Source organism: Podarcis filfolensis (genome assembly GCF_964270895.1).
Source record: "Podarcis filfolensis genome assembly, chromosome: 16".
NCBI classification, from domain to species: domain Eukaryota; kingdom Metazoa; phylum Chordata; class Lepidosauria; order Squamata; family Lacertidae; genus Podarcis; species Podarcis filfolensis.
The window spans coordinates 13,469,846-13,496,872 of record NC_139620.1 but is presented as its reverse complement, the minus strand read 5'-3'; the positions used below and the strand labels follow the sequence as shown (position 1 = coordinate 13,496,872).

General features: G+C 48.5%; 2 protein-coding genes across 9 annotated transcripts; both read right to left on the bottom strand.

The window, feature by feature from the left end:
* Window positions 1-727: 727 nt before the first annotated feature.
* Window positions 728-13,006, bottom strand: CATSPER1 (cation channel sperm associated 1). 7 transcript variants are annotated; one of them, XM_083591849.1, is made up of 12 exons: window positions 12,479-13,006; window positions 8,291-8,515; window positions 7,494-7,607; window positions 6,655-6,814; window positions 6,251-6,342; window positions 5,720-5,863; window positions 5,432-5,495; window positions 3,984-4,056; window positions 3,219-3,276; window positions 2,541-2,628; window positions 1,620-1,734; window positions 728-894 (listed from the first exon to the last, which is right to left on the bottom strand). In XM_083591849.1, exons 1-12 carry the CDS (start codon window positions 12,768-12,770, stop codon window positions 865-867), a joined length of 1,455 nt encoding a protein of 484 aa, XP_083447975.1. In that variant the 5' UTR covers window positions 12,771-13,006; the 3' UTR covers window positions 728-864. The 7 variants fall into 7 exon arrangements, with proteins under 7 accessions (XP_083447975.1, XP_083447974.1, XP_083447977.1 ...); XM_083591848.1 differs by having other exon boundaries at window positions 2,541-2,631; window positions 12,479-13,005; XM_083591851.1 differs by lacking the exon at window positions 12,479-13,006 and adding an exon at window positions 10,925-11,488 and having other exon boundaries at window positions 2,541-2,631.
* Window positions 13,007-13,702: 696 nt separating this feature from the next.
* Window positions 13,703-25,797, bottom strand: TSGA10IP (testis specific 10 interacting protein). Of its 2 annotated transcripts, XM_083591822.1 has the most exons (8): window positions 25,585-25,797; window positions 23,836-23,997; window positions 20,975-21,707; window positions 19,600-19,819; window positions 18,219-18,386; window positions 16,687-16,786; window positions 15,896-16,020; window positions 13,703-13,881 (listed from the first exon to the last, which is right to left on the bottom strand). In XM_083591822.1, the coding sequence occupies exons 1-8, from the start codon at window positions 25,732-25,734 to the stop codon at window positions 13,836-13,838; spliced, it is 1,704 nt and encodes a 567-aa protein (XP_083447948.1). In that variant the 5' UTR covers window positions 25,735-25,797; the 3' UTR covers window positions 13,703-13,835. The 2 variants fall into 2 exon arrangements, with proteins under 2 accessions (XP_083447948.1, XP_083447949.1); XM_083591823.1 differs by lacking the exon at window positions 15,896-16,020.
* Between the last annotated feature and the right edge of the window lie 1,230 nt (window positions 25,798-27,027).

Below are 27,027 nucleotides of genomic sequence, written 5' to 3'. Positions count from 1 at the left end.
TGGGAAGCACAAGTTGAATACAAGCTTCATCTTCACAGGAAACAATCAACATGTAAAAATAATAACAGGAGGCAATGTCTTTTTGGAACACCAAGAGATCACAATGAAAGTTAGCTGCAGGGGTGCAGTCACTGATGAACATTTGTCAGTTGGTCTGTTTGTCGGTTTGTTGTTAAATTTGTGTCCCACCTTTTCCGTCAAGTGGTGCTCAAGGAAGCTGACAGTGAAATCAAGTAAAATACAAAATAACAAAAACAAGCAAGTTAAGCAAATCAGTAAGCACAAAGTGGTGGCCAAATTGCAGCATGCACAATGGACATAACAGCCAGCTTGTGAAGCTAAAGACCTGTCCGAATAAAAATGTTTTCGTCCATTGGTGAAAATTCATCATTTCACACCCACACCATACATTTAGAACCTCTCCAGTCCTCCAATAATCCTGTGAACTGTAATATGTTAAGGGTGCTGAGAACTATAATTCTTTGAGGAGTAAACTTCATTTCCCATTACCCTCCCCTTTATGGGGAAAAGGCACAACTGTTAAAGTGGTACAAAATATGATTTAAATATATGGTGTGAGTCTAACCTTAAAATATGCCTCCCTTGCTAAGGAGTTCCAGAGCTTGAGGAGCTTCCTACAGTCCTCTGAGGGGCAAAGTCAAGCATTCAAAACAGATTCTGCAACTTATTTATGTCAAACCCAGCAAATATAGTTGTGCTCAACAGAGAGATGAAAAATCATTTAATAAACATAACACAATGTATAAAACAAGTGAGAAATCAATAAAACATCAAGCTATCTTGACCCTTTAACTGAAGCCTCCAGGAGCAGGTGAAGTCTAGTTTGGGAACACCATGAAAACATCATTTGGAAAGGTAATCATGTTCAGCTGTCTGTAAATGGAGGTTAAAAAAAGAAGTCAGATCCAAGATTATTTATTACACTTTATCCCACTCATTCCAGCATGGTATAATGGTTAGGGTGTTGGACTAAGGTTTGAGAAACCAGGATTAAAATCCTCACTCAAGGCACTTGCTCAAAATTCATAATGTGCCCACTGGTGCAAAAAAGTTTGGCAACCTTTGGTCTATGCTCTCAGTGCAAAGGTGGGAAGTTGTTGTCCTTCAGATGTTGTTAGACTAACTCCCATCATTCCCAGGTCATTGGCCATGCTGGCTGGGGCTGATGGGAGCTGGAGCCCAGTAACATCTGGAGGGCCCACACATATCTCCTGTCCCTGCCTTAGGAAATGGATATATTTCATTCTCTCCAGCCCCACTGAACAATGAAGAGTACAAAGAGGTTAAGCTTGATCTCAGTGAGCTCCTTTGAGGAAAGAAAGAGCATCTCTTCATTGGAGGCAAGCCTGAGAAAAAGAGATTAATTTCAGTGGACTCTCCTAATCAGTGCTTTTTGTCCTGGCGGCATGTGCCAGTACGCAGTACTGTCGCCTTCTTCTTTTTTCAAATCAGAGTGTCGCACCTCCTTCCTGAAGCCTGGAAAGCTTCTGCCCGGCTTAGGGAGGGAGGGACAATACTCTGGCAGTACCCAAGAGCCCTCTATTTCATGCTGAATACTGGCACCCTTTTTTCTAGGGGGGGGCAAACACTGTTCCTACCTCAAAGAAAGTGTCTAATATCTTGTCAGTGGTGGATGCCTGAGACTGGAACTGCTGTTGGTTTGTCTCAATTGCTGTCATTAGTCGAAAGTAGAAGTAGAGATATTCCCACTCCCTAGACAAAGAAGGAAATATCATTGGGGGTACCAAACAGCTTGGGACAGAAGTACTGATAAGAGCATCTCCCCCAGTACAGTATTAACTATTTCAGGCCCTATAATCAGTGGAGGAGGCCCTGTTGGAGCAAGTGCTGCCTGGCTGGTGCTCAATTGCGGCAGCGTCTTCTCAGAGGTGATTCCCTACTTGTGGAATGCTCTTCCTGGTGAGATGCATCTGTCCACCTCATAATTAACATTTAGGAGGGATGTTAAACTGTTACTTTTCAACCAGGCATTTCATAACTGAAAGATACTGTTCCTGGCAACATTGTAATGATTATCTGGAACTGTTTTTAAATGTTGTTTAGATATTCTTAACATTTTTATTCTAATGTTTATTCTACTGCTAAATTATTTTGCTCCGCCACTTTTGGTTGTCTGAGGGGAAGGTCTTCCTTATTACTACAGTGGTACCTCTAGTTACAAACAAAATTCGTTCCGGAGGCCCGTTCTTATCCTGAAACTGTTCTTAACTAGAGGCGTGCTTTCGCTAATGGGGCCTCTCGCTGCCGCTGCGCCGCCGGCACACAATTTCCGTTCTCATCCTGGGGCAAAGCTCTCAACTCGAGGTAACTCTTCCAGGTTAGCGGAGTTTGTAACCCGAAGCGTTTGTAACCTGAGGGGTTTGTAACTGAAGGTACCACTGTACTGATATTTGTAAGCCTCTGTGGAACTCCGTTTTCTTCTCTTCCGCTGAAGAGCAAGCTAAAAAAAATGTTGCAAGTAGATACGTTTTCATCTATTGGCGGCCGTGCTTCCTCACCTGTCCATCAACTCAAGGCTGCCATATTTTCCCATGACTGTCCGTCTGAATAATTCCTCCTCCTTTTCCTCTTTTGCTTGGGGCTTATCTGCTGTAGGGCAAAAGAAGACTTGCCAGCATGCATAGCTTGGCTTCAATGTTAAGAATCATCTCCCTCCCTCTGAACTTGAGGTTGTAATCAGTGTTCGTCCTACTCAGAGTATATCCATTGAATTGAACAGACATAACTAACTTAGGCTCATTCATTTCAGGTTCAGTTGATGAGTGGGGCACACAAAGGAGCCTGCATTTTGCAAGCTGCTTGAAGGAGAAGTCCCTTTTGCAGATGATGCCTTCAAAAAAAAAAAAAAAAACCCAGCTGCTTGCTTTGGTTATGCATACCTGCTCACTCAGCCAAACTGGGCCAAACTCCACCCCGGTTCACCAGCACAGCAAGGGCAGCTAATGTGATGTTAGCTGTTGGCAAATAGGCATGGTTTGTGGGTGGGGAATGGCCTTGTGGGTCAAACAGGACCACACTCAAGGAGCAGGTGTGGCCAGCAGGGAAAGTCCGAGGAGCTAATATAAATATTTGGAGGGCAACATTCGGGCCTGAGGTTCCTCACCCCTGCATTAAAGGTTCTAAGCCTGAGCCCAGTCTCAAAGCCTGCTGCCCATCTCCCCAAACACTCTTGTCACCTGCTGCTTTGCCAAAAACATCATCTGCGATACTGCTCTCCTTCAGTTCGACCCACTTCTGTCAATTGGAGAAAGAAATACAACTCAGTGACTGGAACGCTCATCCTGGCAGCCCCAGCCCCAGCTATTCCCTGTCAACCCCCAGTCTGCATGGGCATGGCCAAGGGGGAGGGGCGGCAGCTGCCCCCTCCCAAATCAAGTAAATAAATATTTTACTAAAAGTATATATTGTAGAAGGGACGCAGGTGGCGCTGTGGGTTAAACCACAGAGCCTAGGACTTGACGATCAGAAGGTTGGCGGTTCGAATCCCCATGACAGGGTGAGCTCCCGTTGCTTGGTCCCTGCTCCTGCCAACCTAGCAGTTCGAAAGCACGTCATGTGCAAGTAGATAAATAGGGACTGCTCCGGCGGGAAGGTAAACGGCGTTTCCGTGCGCTGCTCTGGTTCGCCAGAAGCGGCTTAGTCATGCTGGCCACATGATCCGGAACTGTCTGCAGACAAACGCCGGCTCCCTCGGCCTATAGAGCGAGATGAGCACGCAACCCCAGAGTCGGTCTGGACCTAATGGTCAGGGTTCCCTTTACCTTTACCTTTTATATATTGTAGAAAGATTTTGACAATTTTTTCTGAGCACTTGAGACCAAAAGAAAGTTTAAAACAACTGTTGAGACATTTCATTCCGAATCTACTAGACAGAACCAGACAGAGGATGATGACAGGTGGGTGTCATGAATCCTGGGTACACCAATGGGAGCTGTGCTGACCTTTTGCCTCTTGAGCTCTTGGCGCTTCACCAAAGCCATCTGGAAGTTGTCGACCAGAACCGCAATCACCAGGCTGCAAGAGAAAGTGAGAGAGGGAAGCAACGGGGCTGTGACTATTCTATATTCCACAATTTACCAGTTGCTTCCTCAAAGAGAAATGGACATGTACATAAAACCACCGCTTTCATAAAAGTTAAAACAATCCCATATACAAAATCAATTAAAAATACATTGCATATATAGGAACGATTTCAAATCCAATACAGAGCCCAACTGCGTCTCAAGGCTTTAACAGCAATCGTTGCTATTCAGAGCCGGCCCACCCATGAGACAGGGTGAGGCAGTTGCCTCAGGCGGCAGTTGGGACATGGAGCAGATCCAGCGCACCGCTTGCCTCCTCCACTTCTGCAGTCCTCGTGCTGGCACCACCACTGCCTCCTCTTCCTCTTCCTCTTCCTCTTCCTCTTCCTCTTCCTCTACTGCCACCTGCTCCTCTCTGGCCTCCTTTTACTCCTCCACTGTCTTCAGGGCACCAGGACTCCCTGGGCAGGCTGCTTCCAGTCGCCTCAGGCGGTAGAGGAGGCAGAGGCAGGGGAGCAACATTTTCTGCTGTGCCTCAAGCAGCAAAAATGTCCTGGGCTGGCCCTGTTGTTATTTAGTCTTTTCTTGGGTGTCTCTGGGTTTAAAGAGCGCTTATCGCTGCGTTTAGTTTATCTAAAACTTTTTACCTTTGGTTTAAGCTTTTACCTTGCTGTGCTTTTTGAAATCTACCCCACACCCGTTCTGGTGTGATCAGCCAGAGCTCAATGTATTTAGTAAACAGTTAATCCCGTTAAGAGTGTCTGGCTAAGACCAAAGAATCCCAAGTTCAAATGTGCTCAGTTGTGAAGCTCGCCAGGAGTATGGCAGATTTCCCCGCCCAGTTTGGTAAACTTATCAACCCAATGGTCTCAAAGCAGGTGCCAGGAGGACAGCTCAGGCACCCAAATCCCATCCCCTCAAAACCAGACGCAAGGTTGTATCCAAGCATCTTCCCCCACTGTCTCAGGCAGGACTAAATATACCACAGCAGGGGCACCAGGTCCTGGGGGGCGTGTCCTTTGGGGGCTCCCCCCAATATTGGGGGGGCAGGCCTCCCCCAGTGTCCAATAATTGAAGAGGTGAAGCACTATATATATATATATATATATACACACACACACACACACACACATATATATATATATATATATATATACACATATACATACACACACCTAACAGGGATATTGTGAGGATAAAATTCCAGGGTGGTGGTGGTGTGGGCGGGCAGTGAACAATGTATGCTACCTTGAGCACCTTGGAGGAAAAGCATGATATAATAAATGTAATAAATCAACAAACCATCCCTTGACCTCCCATCCAAGGTCCTCTCCAGTAAGTCAAAAGCCTGAGGAGCCTATACTTACTTCAGAAGCAAGAAGTACTCCAGAAGGATGTAGACGATCAGGAAGATGATGATGTACCAGGCACCTGGAAAGAAATACACATGGGGCCTGTGAGTGATAATGCTGCCTAGGGGTGGGCTTTTCAGGAAATCTCCACGTTTAACATATTAGCATGGATCCCCCCCCCCATTATTGTCTTGCTCTTCAATCCTGACACGAGGTTGGGTGGGTTGGGGTTTTTTTAACAGATTGTGCTAAAAATTGTGCTAAGTTCTATGTACCCCCCTGACAAGGATCCTCTTCCCTCACCTGCTTCTTGACAGGTAAGGTAGATGAGGGACCAGTCATCCAAAGTGAAGAGCTGGAAAAGTGTGAAGATGCTGTTGAAGAGGTCTCCGAAGTGTTTTTCGTCAGCTTCATGGAACATGTCACGCAGCACCACGGAAGACATGACTGACAGGTGGAAGGCGGGGCTAAGGAACGAAACAAGGAGCCTTGGAAATGCAGGGTTGCGGGAGCGAGAACGCCATCCCTTTGCCTCTTCCAAGGATTTGTAATTAACCTGTGAAATTCACTCGTCATAGGATGACATGACAGAAATCAGTAACAGTAAAATTTTGGGGAGCAGAAGAAGGCAGGTCTCAGTGTTGCCCTTGTTAGAGCTCAGCAGGGAGGAAGAGGAGGAGGATGGGGACAAAACTAGAATTAATGGCCTCTGTCTCTCATTGGCTCTGGCGCCACCTACTGCTGGCCTCCCTGCCTTCTGCACTACCAGTCCCAATGGGCGCCAGGTGCACCTGGATTCTTCCCTCTCCCTTCTGCTCTTTCCTGGGAGGATACAGAGGAAACAGAACATGAGGAGAATAATGGCTCCGATGGACTCGCAGGAAAGCAAGAAAGTGCTTGTGACTTCCTTGAGGTTCTGCATCACTCTACGTGGAAAAGCAAATAAAGAAACAGAGAGTTAGGTAGGGTTGTAAGGTCAGTCGCTGTCAATTCTTCTGTCCTGCACCCCACCTAAAACCTGGGAAGTTGCTAAGGATTCCTCCAGATGACCCATTTATTGAGCAATTTACAGTTCCAAATATTCTTTGTGCACAGTGAGAGAAGAATGCTTTCAAGGTACAGGACGGAAGGGTCCTGGTATATGCTGGAAGCCCTCTTGCGAAATATTGACTATCTGGAGGCGCTAAGGAGCTCTTCCATTCCCCTTCCCTCCCCCAGCTAGAAATTTTGGCGCTAACCGGAGGGTGAGCAGGAAGCGGATGGCGCGGATAGCACGGACGGCCTTGCAGATTTTGAGGACGCGGAAGAGCGTGAGTTTGTTGCCGCGGTTGCCTTGTCTGGAGGAGATGAGCAAGGGGAGCAGAAAATCCAGCACCGTCATGCACATAATGAAGAAATCTGGCAAAGGGAAGAAGAGGAAACATAGAAATTAAGGCAGACCCACATGAAACGGTGCTTCAGACTGTCAGCTGAGCAACATTAAGCTTATACAACTAGTGTAACATTATGGGCATTCCAGAGAAAACACCACCACTTAGTTTAGTACAGTACTTTGCTTAGTACAGTGGTACCTCAGGTTACAGACGCTTCAGGTTACAGACTCCGCTAACCCAGAAATAGTACCTTGGGTTAAGAACTTTGCTTCAGGATGAGAACAGAAATTGTGCTCCGGTGGCGTGGCAGCAGCAGGAGGCCCCATTAGCTTAAGTGGTACTTCAGGTTAAGAACTGTTTCAGGTTAAGAACGGACCTCCGGAACGAATTAAGTACTTAACCTGAGGTACCACTGTACCAACCTTCTCATCATTTGAGAAGGGTCCGCTGTTAGTTCTGCACATGTTGCTATTCTCAGGCAGTCTGCTAATTAAATAGTTTGCCCTGGAATCCCTTGGTATCAGCCAGGGCTCTTTCTCTCAGCTTGAACTTGCCGAAACTCAGTTCTGGGACCTCTCTGGTGGGCACCATTGCCATGATAAGAGAACAAGGCAGGCGTCCATGGTGAGTTCCGGCACCTCTTTTTCTAGAAACATAGAACTGGCGTCAACACCTGTTCATACCCACACTGCAAAAAGACCCACCAATGTCATTCCACGGGTCGCGGAAATATTCGCAGCCCAACGCAATGAGCTTGAGGACGGCCTCTAACACGTAGACAGAAAGGAAGGCAGGATCCATGGCAGAAAAGAACCATTCTGTTGCAAGGGAGGAGAGAAAGAGAGAACCATTGGTTGTGAGAAAGCCACTCTCCTCCATGAAGAAAGCTGTTGTGATCTGTGGAGATGCCCACCACTGAAGAAGGTGAATTGCCTGAGTGGGGAGTGGGGGCAGTAGTCCCTGGTTGAATCTACACAGGAGATAAAGGTGTGGGCACAGGACCACAGATAATGCCCCTAAAACAGTGGTTCTCAACCTGTGGGTCTCCAGATGTTGTTGGACTACAACTCCCATCACCCCTGAGCTCTGGCCTTGCTAGCTAGGGGTGATGGGAGTTGTAGTTCAACAACATCTAGGGACCCACAAGTTGAGAAAGGCTGCCCTAAAGGCAAGGCCAAATTCTGACGTGGTCTCAGCAAGGTTCTGAAGCAACTGGCTGGTTTCTATTGGGGATAGGTAGTCACTGACTAGTGTTGCTTCCTGAAAGGGTCAGTGACTTATTCTGCAGATATAAGGCCCTTGGGTCAATATGGCTTCCAGCTGTGGGGATCTCTCCTGAGGGCCAGCCGTCAATCTGGGAGCAGAAGTTCTCCTTGGGGCAGGACTGAAGCCCCTGGCCTTATTGAAACCAGAGCATGCTCTGGTTACTACCCAGCATTCAGAAGAAGTCTACGGAGCAGGATTATTTATGAGGAAAGGAACGTCTCTCCTGCGGGCTGACCTCCCCGAATTTCGACCACCGCAAACGTTTGAGCCACCAGCAATAAGGTGTTGATGGCAACCACCGAGCAGATTATGAAGTCAAAGATGAAAGACTGAGTCAAGTGGTAGATGATCTCCCTCAGCAAGACGAGGTGCGGGTGGATCTTCTGCCAGGCATGCACCACCATCTCTGTCAGCGTCATTCGTCTGTGCTTCCTCTTGCGACGCTGGCGGGCCGGCTTTGCTAGAGTTAGAGAGGGAGGAAGAATCGTTTGAGGGTGAGGGCAGAGGAGGCAGCCATTCCCCTCACCCAGTTTCTCAGACCACATGAGGTTGTCCCCTGCAACAAGGGCCTGGATAGCTCAGTTGGATAGAGTGTGGTGCTGACAATGCCAAGGTTGCAGGTTCAATCCTTGTATGCAACAGCGGCACATTCCTGCATTGCAGAGGGTTGGACTAGATGATCCTCAGGGTCCCTTCCAGCTCTACACTTCTATGATTCTATGATTCCAAGGGACGTTGGAGAATCCAGAAGAAAAAGGGAATGGAGGTGAGATTTGCTATGCTTGCTTATTCATTCCTTGCCCAGAACAGAAATTATCCAGTCAGTATTATTGGTAATGGACTAATGTAATGATAATGAGAGTGATTTTGTAATTAAATGATGTAAATGTTCACCATAGCAAGCAGCAATGCGGATAATTCAGTTTTTGTCAGGAGCCAAACTGCAGTGTAACAGAATCATAGAATTGTAGTTGGAAGGGACCACGAGGGTCATCTAGTCCAGCCCCCCTGCAATGCAGGAATCTCTCTGCCCAACATGAGGGTTGAACCCACAAGCCTGAGATCAAAAGCAGGGGTAGGCAACCTAAGGTCCATGGGCCACAAGCAGCCCATGAGGGTCGTTTAACCAGCCCATGAGCTGCTCCCGTACCGAGTCGCCTGCTAAACCAGCGCAGCACAGGAACTCGCTTCTGCAGCGCCGGAAATCACGTCTGCGCAGACGCCAGAAATCACGCACACACACAATCTGGCCTACGGAGGGATCTCCACTAGAGTGAACCGGCCCAGGTGAGGTAAACCTTGCCAACCCCTGATCAAGAGTTTCATGCTGTTCCAGCACGACGGCCTTGGTCCAGTATACCTCAAGGAGCGTCTCCACTCCCATCGTTCTGCCCGGACACTGAGGTCCAGCACCGAGGGCCTTCTGGTGGTTCCCTCCCTGCGAGAAGCCAAGTTACAGGGAACCAGGCGGAGGGCCTTTGAAATATACTCAGAGTCGCAAAGTGATTTCATACTCTTTATTCAGCTCATAGTGGTGAGGAGGAATGAATGAAAGTCCCCTCAAAGTATCTGCTTTATATACATTATTTACACAATGGGCTGCACATGATTGGCTAATTCTGGAATTCTACTGTAAGCCAATCGGGTTGTGGATTCACTTATATCTGGAGCATGATTGGGTGGTTCCTGCCAACCAATCATACTGCTGCATTGTTCTAGGACCAATCAGACTGCTGCATTCTGAATCCTATTGTTCTAGGACCAATCAGACTGCTGCAATTTGGATCCTATTGTTCTAGGACCAATCAGACTGCTGCAGTTTGGATCCTATTCAACTCAGTACATAACAGCCTTCTTGGTAGTGGCGCCTGCCTTGTGGAACACCCTCCCACCAAATGTCAAAGAGAAAAACAACTACCAGACTTTTAGAAGACATCTGAAGTCAGCCCTGTTTAGGGAAGCTTTTAATATCTGAAGGACTGACAATAAAAGTGTCAGTCTTGCACATGATTTGGCTTCCTACCGGCAATTTAGCTACTCTGCCAACAGACCAATCTCCATGTAAACTTCCCCTCCAACCGTCCTGCCAGGGTTTTTGGGAGCTAAGGATCTGGAGCTCTGACTAGAAAAGGCTCCCCGCTCCTGACAGAGACAGCCCTGAGCTCGATGGCCAGGGGTCCGGTTCGGTATAAAGCACATGGCCATCTAAAAATGGTCCGGGAGGTGGGAAGATCTGCTGCACCTATGTAAAGTCAAACTGGACCCCTGGAATCGCCCCCTCACTTTTGACTCTTATCCCTCCAGGTGCATTCTTGGAACTTCTCCTCGACCTGCTGCTCTGATTGCTGAATCTTCTCGGGTGTCTTCTAGACCCTCTCAAGGAGGGCGATATGGAGGTGACGGCCAAGACCATGGAAGGCTCTGGGTGGGCTGAAGGTGAATATCCAGGCCCAAGGCTGGAAGTCCCAGGCATTCCTGTGCCTGCACCCTGGGCTTGGCCTTGCTCCTGGGTTGGGACCTGCAGCATTTTCTCCATCTGAGGCACAGAGGACATGGCGGGCACGGTGAGGTACCGGTGATCCATGGTGGCGAACTGAAGGAGCCCTCGTGGCTCAGACGCGCCTGCCTAGAAATGTCCTCCCAGTCGGCTTCTCCAGTCTGGGCTGTGGCGAACCTGGAATACGGAAGGCCCCAGGCTTCCGAATGGGGAGCCTTGGCAGCTCTTTGTGATGCCATTGTGAGGCAAGGCAAAGGATGCCAAGGCAGTCAGAGGCGGTGGTGTTAGCAGACAGTCTATGGAGCCTAAGGCCCAGGCCGCAGATCTCCTGCCCCTCTCCACATTTTATTTTTACCTTTTTTCCCAACTGACCTTTTCTACATCCGGAGAGATACCATGTAAGAAACCAGAACCAATAACAGAAAAGCAAACCAATCCCTCTGCAAATAGTGTTTGATTTGCTTCTAGAAACTGGTTGGCAACAAGAGTACTGTACTCATAATCCTCCAACATGCTGGAGATCCAAATCAGGACGCTCCTTTTTTTTGGTCCCAAATTCTCACACGTGCGTGTGAACACAAGGCCAAAAGACGCTCGTTTTTTTGTTTTGTGAAAAAGGGGGCTTCAAAGCAGAGGCGCTGGAAACTCCTAGGGGCGCAGGTCCCTTTGTGCCCCCCACCCACCTAATAAAAGCCACGTTTGGACTTCATTTTGCAAGGAATTTGTAACAGGGTTGCTGGAGGGCAAGAGAGCTGGGATTGGGCACAAACCTTCAACGTTGTTTCTTACAGCCCTTGAGACTGGAGTAAGTCCTAGAGCTCTGCTAGGACAAGAGAGGAAGCGGCTCCTGGCTACTTACCATATTTTAGAATTAAACTAGGAGTGCTTAATTCAGATGACTTGGAGGGTAAAGCTCCCCACCTATGATTATTGTTGTTGTCGTTGTCAGTGTTTGATTTTTTTTTAGGGAAGGAAAGCTGTCGGTACATACAATAAAGTTGTTAAAGTAAGTACAATACTTTTAACATTTTGGGGGGGAAGGTGCCAATACTGTGTACCCTTGAGTACCCTCAGAAAAAAATAAATGGTTGTTGTTGTTGTTAATCCACCATTTACCACAAGGTACCAGGGCAGGTTATAATTAAAAGACAATATTGGAAAGCAATTTAAAGCAGCTTAGGTTGATCTCTTCTGTGAACTGCCGTGAGACCTCTGGGTATAGGGTGGTATAATAATAATAATAATAATAATAATAATAATAATAATAATAATGTCACAGAAATAAGGCAGGTCCTAAAAATATGCTCAAGCAGGCAAATGCATAATTTTGAAGCCAGCTGCTGTTGCTTTGGTGTGATGCCTACTAACTTGGGCTTGGGGAGAGTTGGCTCCAAGTCCCTTTTTAGCTTTAAGAATTCAGAGTAGCCCTGGACCAGTCGCAGTTTTTGAGACCAGTCAACCTCACAGAGCTGTTTTGGGGATAAAAAGTGGGGTGATGGGTGGGGGAATAACCCTTCATCAGCACTAGGTACCTCTATGGCTAAAATTGGGCGCAGGATTTATCTGCCCCCCAAATATGTTACTCAAGTTGGCACCACTGCTTCAAAGCGTGGCATTGCCTGACATCATAGGGATGCCAGGTGACTGACAGGTGGCTCCTCCAGCTGGCCTGCCAGGGTTTGGGGAGCTAAGGATTTGGGGCCCTGACTAGAAAAGGCTCCCCACTCTGATGCAGACAGCCCTGGGCTCCCTGTCCAGTGGTCCAATTCAGTATAAAGCAGATCCTAGAAAAAGCAGCAATGCTGGCTCCCCCCATTTTGAAGGAAGTTAAGTAATAATACACTTGGCTGTCAAAAAATGGGTCAGGTGGGGAGGCCCGCCACACTAACATTAAGTCTAAATGCACCCCTGGAATTGCCCCCTCACTTTTGACTCTCGCTCCTGTGTGTACGGTTTTGGATCCTTGCATTGACCTCCTGCTGCTCCTGCTGCTCCTGCTGAATCTCCTGGACCCTTTCATGAAGGGCGACATGGAGGTGACGGCCAGGACTGTGGAAGGCTCTGGGTGGGGTGAGGGTGAATACCCAGGCCCAAGGCTGGAAGTCCCAGGCATTCCGGCGCCTGCACCCTGGGCTTGGCCTTGCTCCTGGGTTGGGACTTGCAGCATTTTCTCCATCTGAGGCACAGAGGACATGGCGGGCACGGTGAGGTAATTCATGGTGGCGAATTGAAGGAGCCCTCGTGGCTCAGACGCACCGGCCTAGAAATGTCCTCCCAGTCGGCTTCTCCAGTCTGGGCTGTAGTGAACCTGGAACACGGAAGGCCCCAGGCTTCCGAATGGGGAGCCTTGGCAGCTCTTTGTGATGCCATTGTGAGGCAAGGCAAAGGATGCCAAGGCAGTCAGAGGCGGTGGTGTTAGCAGACAGTCTATGGAGCCTAAGGCCCAGGCCGCAGATCTCCTGCCCCTCTCCACATTTTATTTTTACCTTTTTCCCCCAAACTGACCATGTAGGGAATCATAACCAATAACAGAAAAGCAAACCAATGCCAGTGTGGTGTAGTGGTTAAAAGCGGTGGACTCGTAATCTGGTGAACCGGGTTCGCGTCTCTGCTCCTCCACAGGCAGCTGCTGGGTGATCTTGGGCTGGTCACACTTTTCTAAAGTCTCTCAGCCCCACTCACCTCACAGAGTGTTTGTTGTGGGGGAGGAAGGGAAAGGAGAATGTTAGCCGCTTTGAGACTCCTTCGGGTAGTGGTAAAGCGGGATATGAAATCCAAACTCTACAAGAAGGCGGGGAAAGTTTCAGAAACTGGTTGGCAACACAGTACTGTACTCACACCCTCCAACATCACGGGGATCAAAATTGGGATGCTGCATTTTTGGTCCCAAGCTGTTGCGCCTGCATGTGAGGACGAAACTAAATGACGCTCGTTTTGTGATCTCGCGAGACAAAACACAAGCGGCTTTCATTCTGGCATGAGTGCTCCATCCACTTTTGCCCCTGGCCCTACTTACCACAGGCATGTGGCCCCTGGAATGTTACCTAGAAGGGAAAGTGACCCTCGAGCTGAAAAGGATTCCCCACCTTTCATCACCACCAAGCGCCATTTTCAACTACCCAGGTCAGCCCCCTCAGAGCAGGCTGAGTCTTTCTCGTCTCCAAAGCTAGTTTTATTTCTAGGTGCCTCGTGACTACAGGTCCAGAAGGTGCACATCTGGCTGCAAGATTCCCTCTCTTTTTCTCTCTCTCTCTCTTTCTTCTCTGCCTGACAGGCTTTGCTTTCAGGTCGATTCTGGGAGATCTTCCGGAGATTCTGTCCTCCTACGCCTGAAACACACCACAGGTCTGAGAAGGTCCTGGGCAAGGCATCAAGTGTGCATTGCCAAAAAATTTTAAAAAACCAAGATGAAAGAGGGTGCTGGTGCACATAAAATTTGCATCTGCTAATTTTGTAGGTAACAACTCGCATGCAGAAATAATTTCTGTAGTGTGAACAGAAGCACAATACACCTCGCCATAGTGGGGAATAGGACAGTGAGCAGGTGAACTGTGTGCCTGCTCATGAGAATAAAAAGGGCCAGCTGCTGGATCAGGCCAATGGCCCTTCTAACCCAACACTCTGTTCTTGCAATGTCCAACCAGATGCTGACTACAGTGGACCCTCTGTATACGAATTTAATTCATTCCGGGGGTCTGTGACACCCTGAAAAATCCATATCCAGAGGCGCTGCTTTTGCGCGCACACATGGCGCGCAGAGCGCTTCTGCGCATGCGCAAGCAGCGAAACCCAGAAAAATACTTCCAGGTTTGCTGCTTTTGCAACCCAAAGTTTATGTTACTCAAGAGTAATGTAACCCGAGGGTTTACTGTATATACATAGGCCAGAACTGCTGTCCAGGTACTAACGTTTGATGGGCAACCTTTCAAGGCCCCAGCTTTTTCAACGAACCTTGGCTTAAAGCATGGACTGTTTTTAATCCGGACATCAACCGTGCAACTTTTCCAACAGAGGGGAGAGAGGGCTGTCCTCTGCAAAGCAGGACACATGGCCTCCTGAAAGAAGGGCTTTCCAGGGACCTCCATGCATGCACACACACCAATCCACTCCCCATGCCTGCACACCCCTCACGTCCCACCTAGACAGTGGCGTAGCGCGGGGTGGGGGGTGGCGACACAGTGGTAGTTGCCCTGGGCGCAAAATTGTTAGGGGCGCCAAATTTCAACACCCGGTGCTGCCTCAATATAGCTGCACACTTCTGACACCCAGCTCCATTGAAAATGTCTACTCCATGTGAACCAGGAAGTAATCTCTCCAGACAACAGAGTGACTCTTCTTATCTCTGCAGCTGCAGTCTCCTGGGTGATGCAGATGCCGTTAGGCAGTTGAATGTGCATGTGTAGTACTCTGTCTGTTTCCCTGCCTCCCAACCCCACTCTGTGCGGCCCCCAGGCACTGGCAACCCTCGCTACGCCACTGTACCCAGGCCACCCAAATAAGCTTTGCAGGTGGCAGCAGGCAAGGATCCCTTTGCCTTACCCCTTGTTTCATTTACATGGCATGCGTGCTGCAAAGCAAAAGCTGAGGCGGCAGCCACCCCACTGTCTTCTCTCCATAATCCTCTGGGCCTTTACAGGACACAGGCCCATGTAAAATATGTAAATCAATAGCTGGCAATTGACATCGGCCCCAGTGGGCACACCAGCATTTCATAGAATCATAGAATTGTAGAGTTGGCTGAGACCCCAAGGATCTTCTAGTCCAGTCCCCTGAAATGCAGGAGTGGCAGCTAAAGAATCCCTGACAATCGAGCCTCCATTTAAAAACTTCCGATGGAGGAGAGCCCACCACCTTCCAGGGGAGTCCATTCCGCTGTCAAACAGCTCTCCCTATGAGAAAGTTCTTCTAGAGGTTTAGTTGGAATCTCCTTCCTTGTAACTTGAAGCCATTGCTTTGAGTTCTGCTTTTTCTTGGTGCCCAATAAACAACCTGGAGATTAAATGGAGCTCCGGATTCTTTCTTTGCAAGCGGGGTGCACTGACGGTGAGCCTGCCTGGGAGCGGCTGCGCTAGGGAGTCCCAGCAGGCCATCCTGGGTGCATAAGCTCCTCTTCTTTAGGGAACGGCTGCATTGCAGGGGGTTGCCCTAGATGACCCTCGCGATCCCTACCAATTCTACAATTCTGTGATTGTAACACAGGGCTAGAGCCCTTGCTTGGCATGCAGAAAAGACCCCGTGTCCATAATGATTTCCAAATGAACAAGGGGGAAATGTCTGTTTTCACTCAGGGGACGAAGGAGAAGGCCTCCAGCCAGCCACCCTCTTCCTCTCAACCTTCCTTACATGGCTTTGCCCGAGGACCTGCGAGCAGATTGCCGCACCGCATGCTTCCACAGCATTTCTTCGTCGATCCCCAGCGCAGCCAGGACCTGGGAGAAACGGCGCTCCACAGCCTGGCGGGCGTTGGCCTGGCAGGGAGAGAGGCTTGAGTGGAGATGCAGACAGGCCAAAGGCAGCGTAGTTTAACACACACACACCCCGTACAAATGGCCCTACTGCCACACGCTGTGCTCTCTCGCTCTCTCTGCCGCCATTTTGCTGGCTCTGCCAGAACAAAGGAAGCAAGTCTTTTCCTTTACAGGTAAAGGCCAGGAGGCAACTTGGATCGCCTTGCAAGGAACTGATCTTTCAGTGTGGCCAGCACCTACCCTCTGGAACTCCCTGCCCATTGACATTTGTTCTGTTTATAGCCAGCTCTTCCTCCCAAAGGTGCTCATGGCAGCAAACACAGCGAAGCAGATGAGGCCTTGTTGGCGCTGATCTGCGGCAGGGCCTTTTCGGTGGCAGCTCCTGTTTGTGAAATGCCCTCCATGGCGAGGTGTTCCAGCCTAAGAACATTCCTGCTTACGTAGGGCTGAAAGATACTGTTCCCGGGAACCCTGAGATCAGTGCTTCTTGAAATAATATTTTTAGAATTATTATTTTGCTTTGCGGTTTTCCACATTGATAAATCAAGGCCGAGTGGACAACTGAAACTTGTGTCTCCTTGCACTGAACCGGATATTCAAGCTGCTATGCTATATAACCCATTGCTTCCCCTCCCCTCCCCCCCAGCCCCCTGGCCCCCGATTCACCTGCATGACTCTCTCAAACAAGAAAGGTCTGCTCTCCACGCGGTCTTGCATCTCCTGCAGCTGCATTGTGTACTCTTCCATGCGCTGCTTCTCCTGCCTCCTGCACACCAAAGGGAGAGGTTGGTAGGCCTTTGCTGCATTGTTCCTCTTCTGATCCCTCTACCCCAACCTGTAAATAACCAGGCCAGCTTCCCCTGTAGGTAAGTAGAACACCTGCTTTGTGTGAATCATAGAGTTGGAATGGACCATGAGAGTCATCTAGGCCAGCCCCCTGCAATGCATGAATCTTTTGGGCTTGAACCCATGACCCTCAGATTATAAATCTGATGCTCTACCAACTGAGCTGTCTGGGCAACCCAGGTTCGATCCTCCCCAATGGCATCTCTAGATTTTAAAAGTCAGGTAGCTGCAGAAAGGAGGAGGAAGCTGTTGCCAGGAAGAATATTCCAGGAATGCGGCCCTCCAGGCTTTTCTGACTGGCCCTTGGGATCCTCCCGAGGCCACACCCCTCACCCAAGCCACACCCCTCAGCAGCTCTCCTCTATTGCCCTCCTTAAGTAACTTCCTCTGGCAGGAACGTGCCCTTGAACAACCCATAATCTTCCCAGAAACCTCTGTCATGCTCAAGAGCAGAATTGCTCCTTCCAGCCTTATGAAGATCGCTGGGTAATAATTTTGGCAGTCCTCGATACAACCCTAGTTGTCAGCCGAGCGCAAGCCAGAAAACCGGCTGTGTACACCTTTAAAGCACATCCGCCCATCTCAAGAATCCCGGGCACTGTAGCTCTGTGAGGGGTAAACTACAGTTCCCAGGGTTCTTTGGGGACGGCGAATGTGCTCCAAATGTGCTTTTTGTTGGATGTAATCCATTGGAGCAGTCAAATACAACATTCCTTGTTTCCCTAGAGTGGACACAGGCAGGGGGATGTTACGCCAGCCAGTATAACTTCCTGTTCCACTGGTCTGGAGCGTCCTCCCCCTGCATGTGACCAGACAGATGGGCATGCCTCTGGCTGACTCCATAAAATAGTCGTCACGCAGCCATCTTTCTCTTGATGCTATTTTTTTCTCTTAGTGTATTTTGCTGTCTGCTGGCTCTTAGCCAGCAGCACATGGGCTCAGTCTCCATATGGGATGAGCTCACACTTTGTTCTGTAATTACAAGATATAGCCTGCCTTCAGGGATTATACTGTGAACTGAATGTGAGTAAACTTCTTGTTACTTTTAAGACTCTTGTGTCTTGATTCTTTTAAGAGAGATCGAAGGGGACTTGCCAGGAATAATCCAATCTGGGCAAGCGAGACTAGATTGCTTAACTAAAGAGATTCAAACGAATCTGCAAACTAGCTTACTGCTGTATTGGGGGAATCTGCTCTGCTACATGACTCACTAGCGTGGAAGGATCATATTTAATCAATATATACTTTCCTAATATCCTTAACAGTCCCACACTTTCAAGGTATGGTGCATATGCAGCCCCTGTTCTTCCCCACAGCCCAGAGGGACTTTGCAGAAACCTCAAGCACATTACCTGAGCATCTCCCGTTTTCTCTGCAATGACACGGAGGGGTGGTCCATGGTCTGGTACGTCGCCAAGCACTTGGCCACTTCCCGCTGCACTTGCTGCTCCTTCGCCCTGCGCAGCTCGGCTCGCCGCTTCTCCTTCCGTTCCTGCCTCTCCCACTCCAGCAAGAGCATCCTAACAAAAAGAGGCCAACCTCAGGCATGGGGAAACCTCTGGAGGTGAGGGTGAAGGGGTCCTCCAGGCAGGCTGGTGTTGTGTTCAAGTGCAGGCCAGGAATGTAGGTTGGCTAAAGGGGATTGAAGGGCTCTGTCACCCGAGTGCAGCAAAGCCACTTTTAGAAAAGAGGCCGACATTTTAGCGGTGGGAGGAAAGCGATGGGGAAATGGATTGCAAAGGGTGAGGGCAACAAATAATGAAGATGTGTAATGCTCTGCAAGCAAACTGGGATGAGTGCCGTGCTGGATGCATGCTGACTGTGGTATAATCATATCAGTAAAGACTGGATGAATGAACACTCGGTAAACACGGTGTCTCAAGGATGAGCAATTCTGTCCATTGCAGTCTCTCATTTTTCCTACCTGAAGTTCCATTCTCTACTTTTCCACATCAGTTTGTGATTTTTGTTTTAAAAAAGGTGAAGATTCACCAGCATTTTAGTATGATTTCCCCCCTTAATATAGACATACAGTAAGTACCTCGGAAGTTGAACGGAATCCGTTCCAGAAGTCTATCCGACTTCCAAAATGTTTAGAAACCAAGGCGCAGCTTCCGATTGGCTGCAGGAATCTCCTGCAGCCAATCGGAACCTGCGTTGGACGTTCGGGTTCCAAAAAACGTTCACAATCCAGAATACTCACTTCCGGGTTTGCCAAGCTGGGTTTGGGAGCCAAAACATTTGACTCACAAGGCGTTTGACTTCTGAGGTACAATTGTACCTACTTGCAGTTTTGCTTAATATATGCATTTTTGCAAAGCAATTCTCCCCAATAAATCACATTTTTGTCTTATTTTCACTAAGATGGACATTTTTATGTACACTGTATGTTAGTGTGTGCATTTCTCTACACATTACTTGGCTGTAGAAGCGAATTGCAAAATTTAGGGAAGTGAGTATTTCAAAGGTGGGGGGGGAGGGCGGGGAACGTTGTTTCCTGTTTCAGAAATGGCGAATTAGGTTCCTCTTTAAACACAAAATGAATTTAATTTCTCCTCCATCCCTAACTTTCACTTAGCAACTGTCAGCTTTTGGGGTTCTTTGTTTTAATGTTTAGCTGAAAATTTTGCAGCCTACCCCCAAGAAACCCCCTGGCCTTTCTCATTGGACTGCGGGAAAGAATAGCACAAAGACTCTGGAACGGCCACCCCCCTCCCCAGGTGCCCTGCTTACCTGTTGGCCTCTTGCCGCTTGTCAGAGGCCTTGGTGTGCATCACTGGAGCAACCATGGGGGGACCAAAGTCCGGGCAAGAATGGGCCCTCCAGTGAACCCCATACAACCGCCGGACCTCGTAATACGGGTCTTCTGGGTCCTGCTTGTCGTCTTCTCCAGAGAATTGCTGGGTGCTGCCCGTGGAGTGAAGTCGGAAAGGCTTACAGATGGTCAGCTTTGCTGGGCGGAGGAGAGCAAAGAGGCATTAACGTCACCCGTCCCAACCCGCCTGCCCACATCTCGTCACTTCGCAGCATATTAATTGATTAATTTAAAATATTTTTTATTGAAACTACGACAACAGCAATAGAAACAAACATCCAAACAGGAACTGGACCGTTTACAAGGATACACCGGATTACGAGTAAACTTTAAATGACAATGATTGCTCTTATAATCCAGTCTGTAGAAAAAAGGAGAAAAAGCAAAGAAAGGAAAACAGAGAGTGGGGAAGAGAGAAAAGAAAGAGAGGCCAGCACACATTAGGGGGAAAGGAAGGCTATAAATGTAATAATAGTAATAATAATGTTATAAGAATTTTAAGGTCTCAAATATAGAATAAATATTCATAAATGCACACATATCTAATTACATGAACCATGTGTCTGAAACGGTATAGGAGAACAATCTTGAAGCCATTTTGAATCTCTCAATGACCTCAAATATTCCTCTGCTGTAAAGGAGGCAAATGGGGAAAGCCTTCCCACTGTCTTTTTGCTTGCAAATCCTGTTTTAAGGGCGCATTTGTGTATGAATAGGGTGAGCCTGTGACCTGGATTCAGGAACTAAAGTATTAACCATCGCAAAAGAATGGCCAGGCTGCCCAGGTAATGCAATCAGTGACCATTATCAGGTATCCTGGCAAACAGGATTTCTGCTGTAGACCACCTCCTCTGCTGTAGACCGCCTCCTTCTGTGATGCATGTATGATGTTTGGGGGGGGGGTCTTGGGCTACAGGGTGGGCAATTTCAAAAGTCTATATATGGGCTTGCGCACCATTGTTCAGAGTTCTCCTCCCTCCTGCGTGTGGTAAGTGGGGACCCTGTTGCAACAGTTCCCTGAATAAAGATCAGGCTTGCTAGCCGCTTTGCTTTTCAATTTACTCTAGTTGGCTGTTATTTCTCCTACTAATAGGGAACCCACTTAAGGACTCTATATGGGCTCTGGAATACCTCATAAGGGAAAAGGAGCAGGTTTCCCCCCCTTATAACAACAACAATAGCAACAACAACAACTCACTTGACCAACTGAGTCGGACTTAGTTGGATACCATCCTTAATGTTGACCTTATGCCCCCCTCCCTTGCCCATTATCAATGAATGACTGCTCCCCACCTTGATCTTTCCTCTGCTCCAGTTGCTCTTGGAAGCGCCTCTGGAGACTCTTGAAATTGGGGATCCTGCGGTTGATGGTGGGCTGGAAGGTCAGCTGCTCTTCCCTGTCGGTCTGGGCCCGGCCCTTGGCTTTCCTGGCCTCCCTCTGGGGAGCAGGCTCCTCGGGCTCTGTGGCCAGGCAGAGGAGCTCCGCTCGGAGTTTCTCTTCCAGCCGCTTGAGCGAGAAGCGCTTGTTGCTCCTGGGGCCCTGATCCTCCAGGCTCAGGAGCTCCTGGGTGAGCTGCAGCCAGCGGTGGCGCTCCTGGCGCATCTGCCGTTTCCGAGCCTCCTGCCGAGAGTCCATCTTCCAGTAGAGAGGCAAGAGGGAGCTCCCGGGAGCCAGGCCCACCTGGCGGTGGCACTTCTGGCACGTGGGCCAGGGATCCTCAGGGACGCCATTCGAGGGCTTGGGGTCTTTCGAGCAATGGCTGCCTTTAGGGCTGCCGGCTCTCGGGTTCCCCGGCTCTGGTGTGCAGGGAGGCTCACAGAAGGTGGTGACAGATGTCTGAGGGGACCTCTTCTTCTTGGGTTTCTCCAGGAGCCGGTCTTGGTACATGGCCTGGCCGTTGACAGAGATGCTCTCCCACATCCAGTGGAAGGGAAAGGAACCCGGTCGAGATTGCTTGGCAGATGCGGGGACTGGTGTAGGGCTTGGCGAGGCATTGCTGACATCTGGAGTGGGAGGTACTGGGTGCTGCCTAGGGGGGAAGCAGCAACACTCAGATTGGACACAAACCTGGTCTCCCACCTCCCAGTTTTGGAACCCTCCTTCCCAACTTTGATTTGGATAATCAAAACACTTCCAGACCAGCAGCTTTTAGTGCATGGGTAGGCAAACGAAGACCCGGGAGCCGGATCTGGCCCAATCACCTTCTAAATCCAGCCCACGGACGGTCCGGGAATCAGCATGTTTTTACATGAGTAGAATGTATCCTTTTATTTTAAATGCATTGCTGGGTTATTTGTGAAACCTGCCTGGTGTTTTTACATGAGTAAAATGTGTGCTTTTATTTAAAATGCATCTCCGGATTATTTTGGGGGCATAGGAATTCGTTCATTCCCCCCAAAAAATATAGTCCGGCCCCCCACAAGTTCTGAGGGACAGTGGACTGGCCCCCTGCTGAAAAAGTTTGCTGACCCCTGTTTTAGCGCTATCCATTTATTGCTCCTCCAGTGTAAAACGGCACAGAGAATCGCAACTGGTTTTTCACTGGCATTCTCTTTTGGGGGGCACATCCTGCTATTTTCCAATCACACTAGTGGGTGTCACACAACCACGGAGGCAGGTCCTATTGAAGGACTTTGGCTCAGTGGCAAAGAGAGTTTAAAAGAACTGCAGCACAATTGCAGCATCTGATGTACATTTCACTTGTGAACCTGGATAGCTCACTTGGTTGGAGCATGGTGCTGATAATGCCAAGGTTGCAAGTTCAATCCCTGTATTGTACAGCTGCATATTCCTGTGTTGCAGGGGGTTGGACTAGATGACCCCCAGGGTCCCTTCCAACTCTACAATTCTATCGTTCTATGTCATGGACTGGTTGGGTGCAGAGGAATGGTGGGAAGAATCAGCAGGGGAACCACTCAGAGAAGAAGCCTCACAGCCTGTGGAGTGATGATGGGACGATGTTGAATGGTTGGAGGGAGAGGACTGGGAAGAGGAGTTGCTGGAAGCTGGAGAGGTAACAGGGCTTAGTGAGCAGGGAGAGTCTGTGGCAGAGAGAAGTCCAGCATCAGAGGAAGAAGCTGAAGCAGGAGAGGAGGGAGGTGATGAGACAGAGATGAGTCCTGCTAAAGAAAGATCACAGGTGTCTCCCCCTCCTGATGTGACAATCTCCCTTCCCCACTTGTTTCCCAGAACCAAGAGAGGCATGAAAAGGGCGGAGGAGATGTAGGTTGGCTGCCTGCAGCCGCAATCTCAGATTGCTTGGGAAAAGCCCTGCAGTGGAGGGGAAGGCTGTGAGGAGCCATAGTCTCGGCAACTGGTTTTCATGGAGGAAGACCACTGGGAATGTGCTGCTCTGACTATTAGGCCTGACACTCAACCCCAAGTCTTGGGGGATCATGTTTTTGCTAATAAAGAGTTAACTCCATCTTTGAACTGTGTAAATTGTAAAAATGCTCCTTTCAAAACTTGATCTCTCTGTAAGACCTCAGACTGGGCAGGTTGTTTATTTTAAAATGATAAGCACAAACAGATCTTGCTCTGAATCAGGCGCATTTCCCTTGAATTACAACCCATTCCTTACTTAGGATTCCTCCAAAGCATCCTGGGAACTGTAGCTTATTAAAGGCGCTGAGAGTCGTTAGAAGACCCCTCACATCACCCTTCACAAACTACAGTTGCGAGATTCTTTGGGGGAAGCCACAATTGTTATAGTAGTATAAAAACATAAAGGGACCCCTGACCGTTAAGTCCAGTCGCAGATGACTCTGGGGTTGTGGTGCTCAAGTTGCTTTACAGGCTGAGGGAGCCGGCATTTGTCCACAGACAGTTTTTCCAGGTCATGTGGCCAGCATGACTAAGCCGCTTCTGGCGCAACGGAACACCGACACCAGAGCAGCGCATGGAAACAGCGTTTACCTTCCTGCCGGAGCGGTACCTATTTATCTACTTGCACTTTGACGTGCTTTTGAACTGCTAGGTTGGCAGGAGCAGGGACTGAGCAACGGGAGCTCACCCCATCACGGGGATTCGAACCACCGACCTTCTGATCGGCAAGCTCAAGAGGCTCAGTGGTTTAGATCATCCCTTACAGCAGTATAGGAATACTTTAAATGTGTGCTGTGGATGGGACCCCCCTAAAGCCCACGGCAACGACTTGCCTGCTCAGTTCTTGCTCTGGGTCTATGTCTGAGATGCTGTTGGCATTTGGGACTGTTTCCTCAGGCTCCCAGCAGGGCTTCCTTGCGGGGTGAGGGCCTCTCTTCTTTGCCCGCTTCATGCAGATCAGCATCCCATCACCAGCATCCAGGTAGTCCTCCTGAGTCACACAGAGATATTTTATAGCACCAAGGCTGGCTCCAGAGACATGCATTTGGGCACCAGGACCCTGAGCCCAGCAGAGGACCCACCGTCTAAACCAAACCACACTTTCCACTTTGCACAGAGAAGATTGGTTGGGACATAAGAGATCCCCCCGTTTGCTCTTCCAGGTTGGGGTGGGGAGCCAAGAATGTCATGCCTGAGGGCCCACCCAAAATCCTAGGAGCCAGGAAACACTGGTAAAACACAGTGTTTTTCCGGTGGCGGTTTTACCACTGGGATGACTGCAGTGATTCTAGTGGTACCATCCGGGCAGGACTTTGGGGCAGAAGCCCAGGACCCCACTCAGCAGAATGAGGCCTCCTAAATACAGCAGTAGGATGTATCCTTTTACAGGGTGAAGCTTACTTTTTGTTAACTTCTTCAGTGAGGAGCCTTAAAAATACCTTTTTGGGTGTGACAAATTCAAATCTGCTATTATTTTTGTGACTGGACAACATTTAGCTTGGTAAGTCTACATTTTATGAAGAAGCAAAGAATAAATTGCTTTAGGAAAACCAATGAATTTTAATTTTACCTTCTGAAAATGTCAGTCATGCTAAATGATAATAATAATAAATAAAAACAATATTAATATATAATATACAACTTCAAGTACTTGGCAATCATTTGTCATGATTTCTATGCAATTTCACACACATTTTACATACCAATCCGAACTAAATTAAACCAATATAACCAAGCAATATATTTTGAATTCCCAAGTCATGTTACAACTTTTTAGTGCCTCTCCTTTTGGGAACTGGTAAGCTGACAAATTCAGCATGGCCTAATTGCAGCAGGGACTGCCTTACCACATTTCAAAGTAAATTAAGCAATGTGCGTCGTGCTTTTGCTTTGAACTGTGCGATTTACTGACTGGCACACTGTGAAACGGAGGCTTAAAAATAGAGATATTTAGGCATGCGTGTTCACTTGCATTCTGCACCCTGTCCCTCCCCGCCATACAACGTCTGGTACAAGTTCCGAAATAAAGCCCAAGGGGAACAATGATTCCCATGCAGACCAACTGAGAATTTCCCATCATTCACTTGGGCCCCATCACTCTCTGGCTAGGAGCAGGCAATCCTCTGACTTCCAAGGGCCAGGTGGGTGGGTGTCTGGGGGCTGCATGTCAGTGGCATGGCCTTGGTGGACACATTCACAATACTTCTCTCTGGTTTTCAAAGGCTTACACGTCCCTGTGAGGCAGACCACCCACCCCCAGTAGCAAGGGAAACACGCTTGGAAAGTATATGAGGGGCACAGAAGCATTTTGGCCATGCTGATATTGCTGAACTAAAACATCTACAATCCCAGGCCATTGGCCATGCTTGCTAGGGCTGATGGACGTTGTAGTTTAACCACGGAAGGCCAAATTTTCCTCACACCAAATATCACTGGATGGAGAAACCGTGACTTCGCCTCTTTGTCTGTACAGTGCCTAAGGAAGGAGCATATTAAAACAGTGCTAATCTTGTTGTGTGTGTGAAGTATGGCCTCCACTTATGGGAGCAAGAAACCCCCATTGCCCTCTCCATGCTACCTGCTGTGGAGGGGAGCTCTCTGAGATCAGGCCCAAAAGCCGCACCCGCCCCTTTGGCTCATAGATGGTGCCGGCGATCCGGTTAATGGGGTCCACTGAGGGCTTGACACAGGCATTGGTCAGCACTGAGTGGCGATGAGGGTTCAACATGGTGCCCACGACAACATGGAAGGGGACGCATCAGCTTTTCAGTTACCACAGCAACCGGCCTACTTCCAGAACAGCCTGAGTGGCAAGCTTCCGGAACAATGCACGGCTCTCCCCAGCCAGGGGTTTTCATTTTTATTTATTTCATAAAAGTTATACACCGCTTGATTGTAAAAAAACACAAAACAAAAACCACTTCAGAGCGGTTTACAAAAGATAAAACAGGAAAATCGGGAAAAATGCACAACCCTACTCCAGACCCTCCTATTGTCCCTATTTTCCAGGGACAGTTCCAGACTTACAGAAGCTGTCCCAGTTTCTGATTTGATCCCAGAATGTCCTGGTTTTCCTTAAGATGTCCCTATTTTCATCAGTGAAATGTTGAAGGGTATGGTAGGACGTCCCTATTTTCATCAGAGGGTATGGAGTTATGTGACCTCTGAGTCAAGGAGATAAGTACCTATACAACCTTTAGAAGACATTTGAAGGCAGCCCTTTATAAGGTAGTTTTTAAATATTTAATGCTGGAGCAACCCAGTCTGATGGGCAGGTTAATAATAATAATAATAATAATAATAATAATAATGGAATAGGATGTCCCTATTTTCATCGGAGGAATGTTGGAGGGTATGCTACTCTATAACATACAGAAATTAAAATACTAAAACTGATAACTTTCTAAGAATCTGGGTAGGTTTGTCTAAACAGGAATGATTTTAGCAGAAAGAGTAAAGTGAAGGTGCCTGCTTGATCTCAATCAGCAGGGAGTTCCAATGGGTGCTGTGACACTAAATGATCCGAGTTCTACAAATGCAGAACAGGTATTATGTGGCGCTTGTAGTAGGCCAATTCCACCAATCAAAGCGGTCAACTGGGCATATGTGAGGTAAGGCGATCTTGCAGGTAAACTGGTCCCAAGTTGTTAAAGGCTTTATATAGTGATAACAACACATTGAATTTGGCTTAGTAGCAAATCGGCAAGTAGCGCAGATCTCTTGAGCACAGGCGTTCTAGGCTGACAAGGCCTCACTCCTGGCTGCAGCCGTGCTGCAGCATTCTGCACGACCTGCAGCTTCCAGATCAAGCGCAAGGGAAGCTCCCACATGGAGCGCATTGCGGTAATCCAGTCTTGAAGTAACCAACACATGAATTACTCTGGCAAGGCTTTCCCGGTCCATGGCAACCCATGTTGGGCTTTCATTTAAAGCTTGCCTTTCCACTCCAGAGCCTGTTTGCAACAGCCTTTGAGCGACTTGATGTGGCAGAAGTAATATACTGGGGTTCTTGGCTTCCACA

Coding starts and splice junctions, on each gene's coding strand:
- TSGA10IP (XM_083591822.1), bottom strand. CDS start 25,734: ATGTTGAACCCTCATCGCCACTCAGTGCTGACCAATGCCTGTGTCAAG. Junction 23,998..25,584: donor AGAGCTCCCCTCCACAGCAG/GTAGCATGGAGA, acceptor TGTGTGACTCAG/GAGGACTACCTGGATGCTGG. Junction 19,820..20,974: donor GGAGCAGAGGAAAGATCAAG/GTGGGGAGCAGT, acceptor TCCTCCGCCCAG/CAAAGCTGACCATCTGTAAG.
- CATSPER1 (XM_083591846.1), bottom strand. CDS start 10,639: ATGGATCACCGGTACCTCACCGTGCCCGCCATGTCCTCTGTGCCTCAG. Junction 6,343..6,654: donor CGCTTCCTGCTCACCCTCCG/GTTAGCGCCAAA, acceptor TTTTCCACGTAG/AGTGATGCAGAACCTCAAGG. Junction 4,057..5,431: donor GAGTACTTCTTGCTTCTGAA/GTAAGTATAGGC, acceptor TTTCTCTTGCAG/CCTGGTGATTGCGGTTCTGG.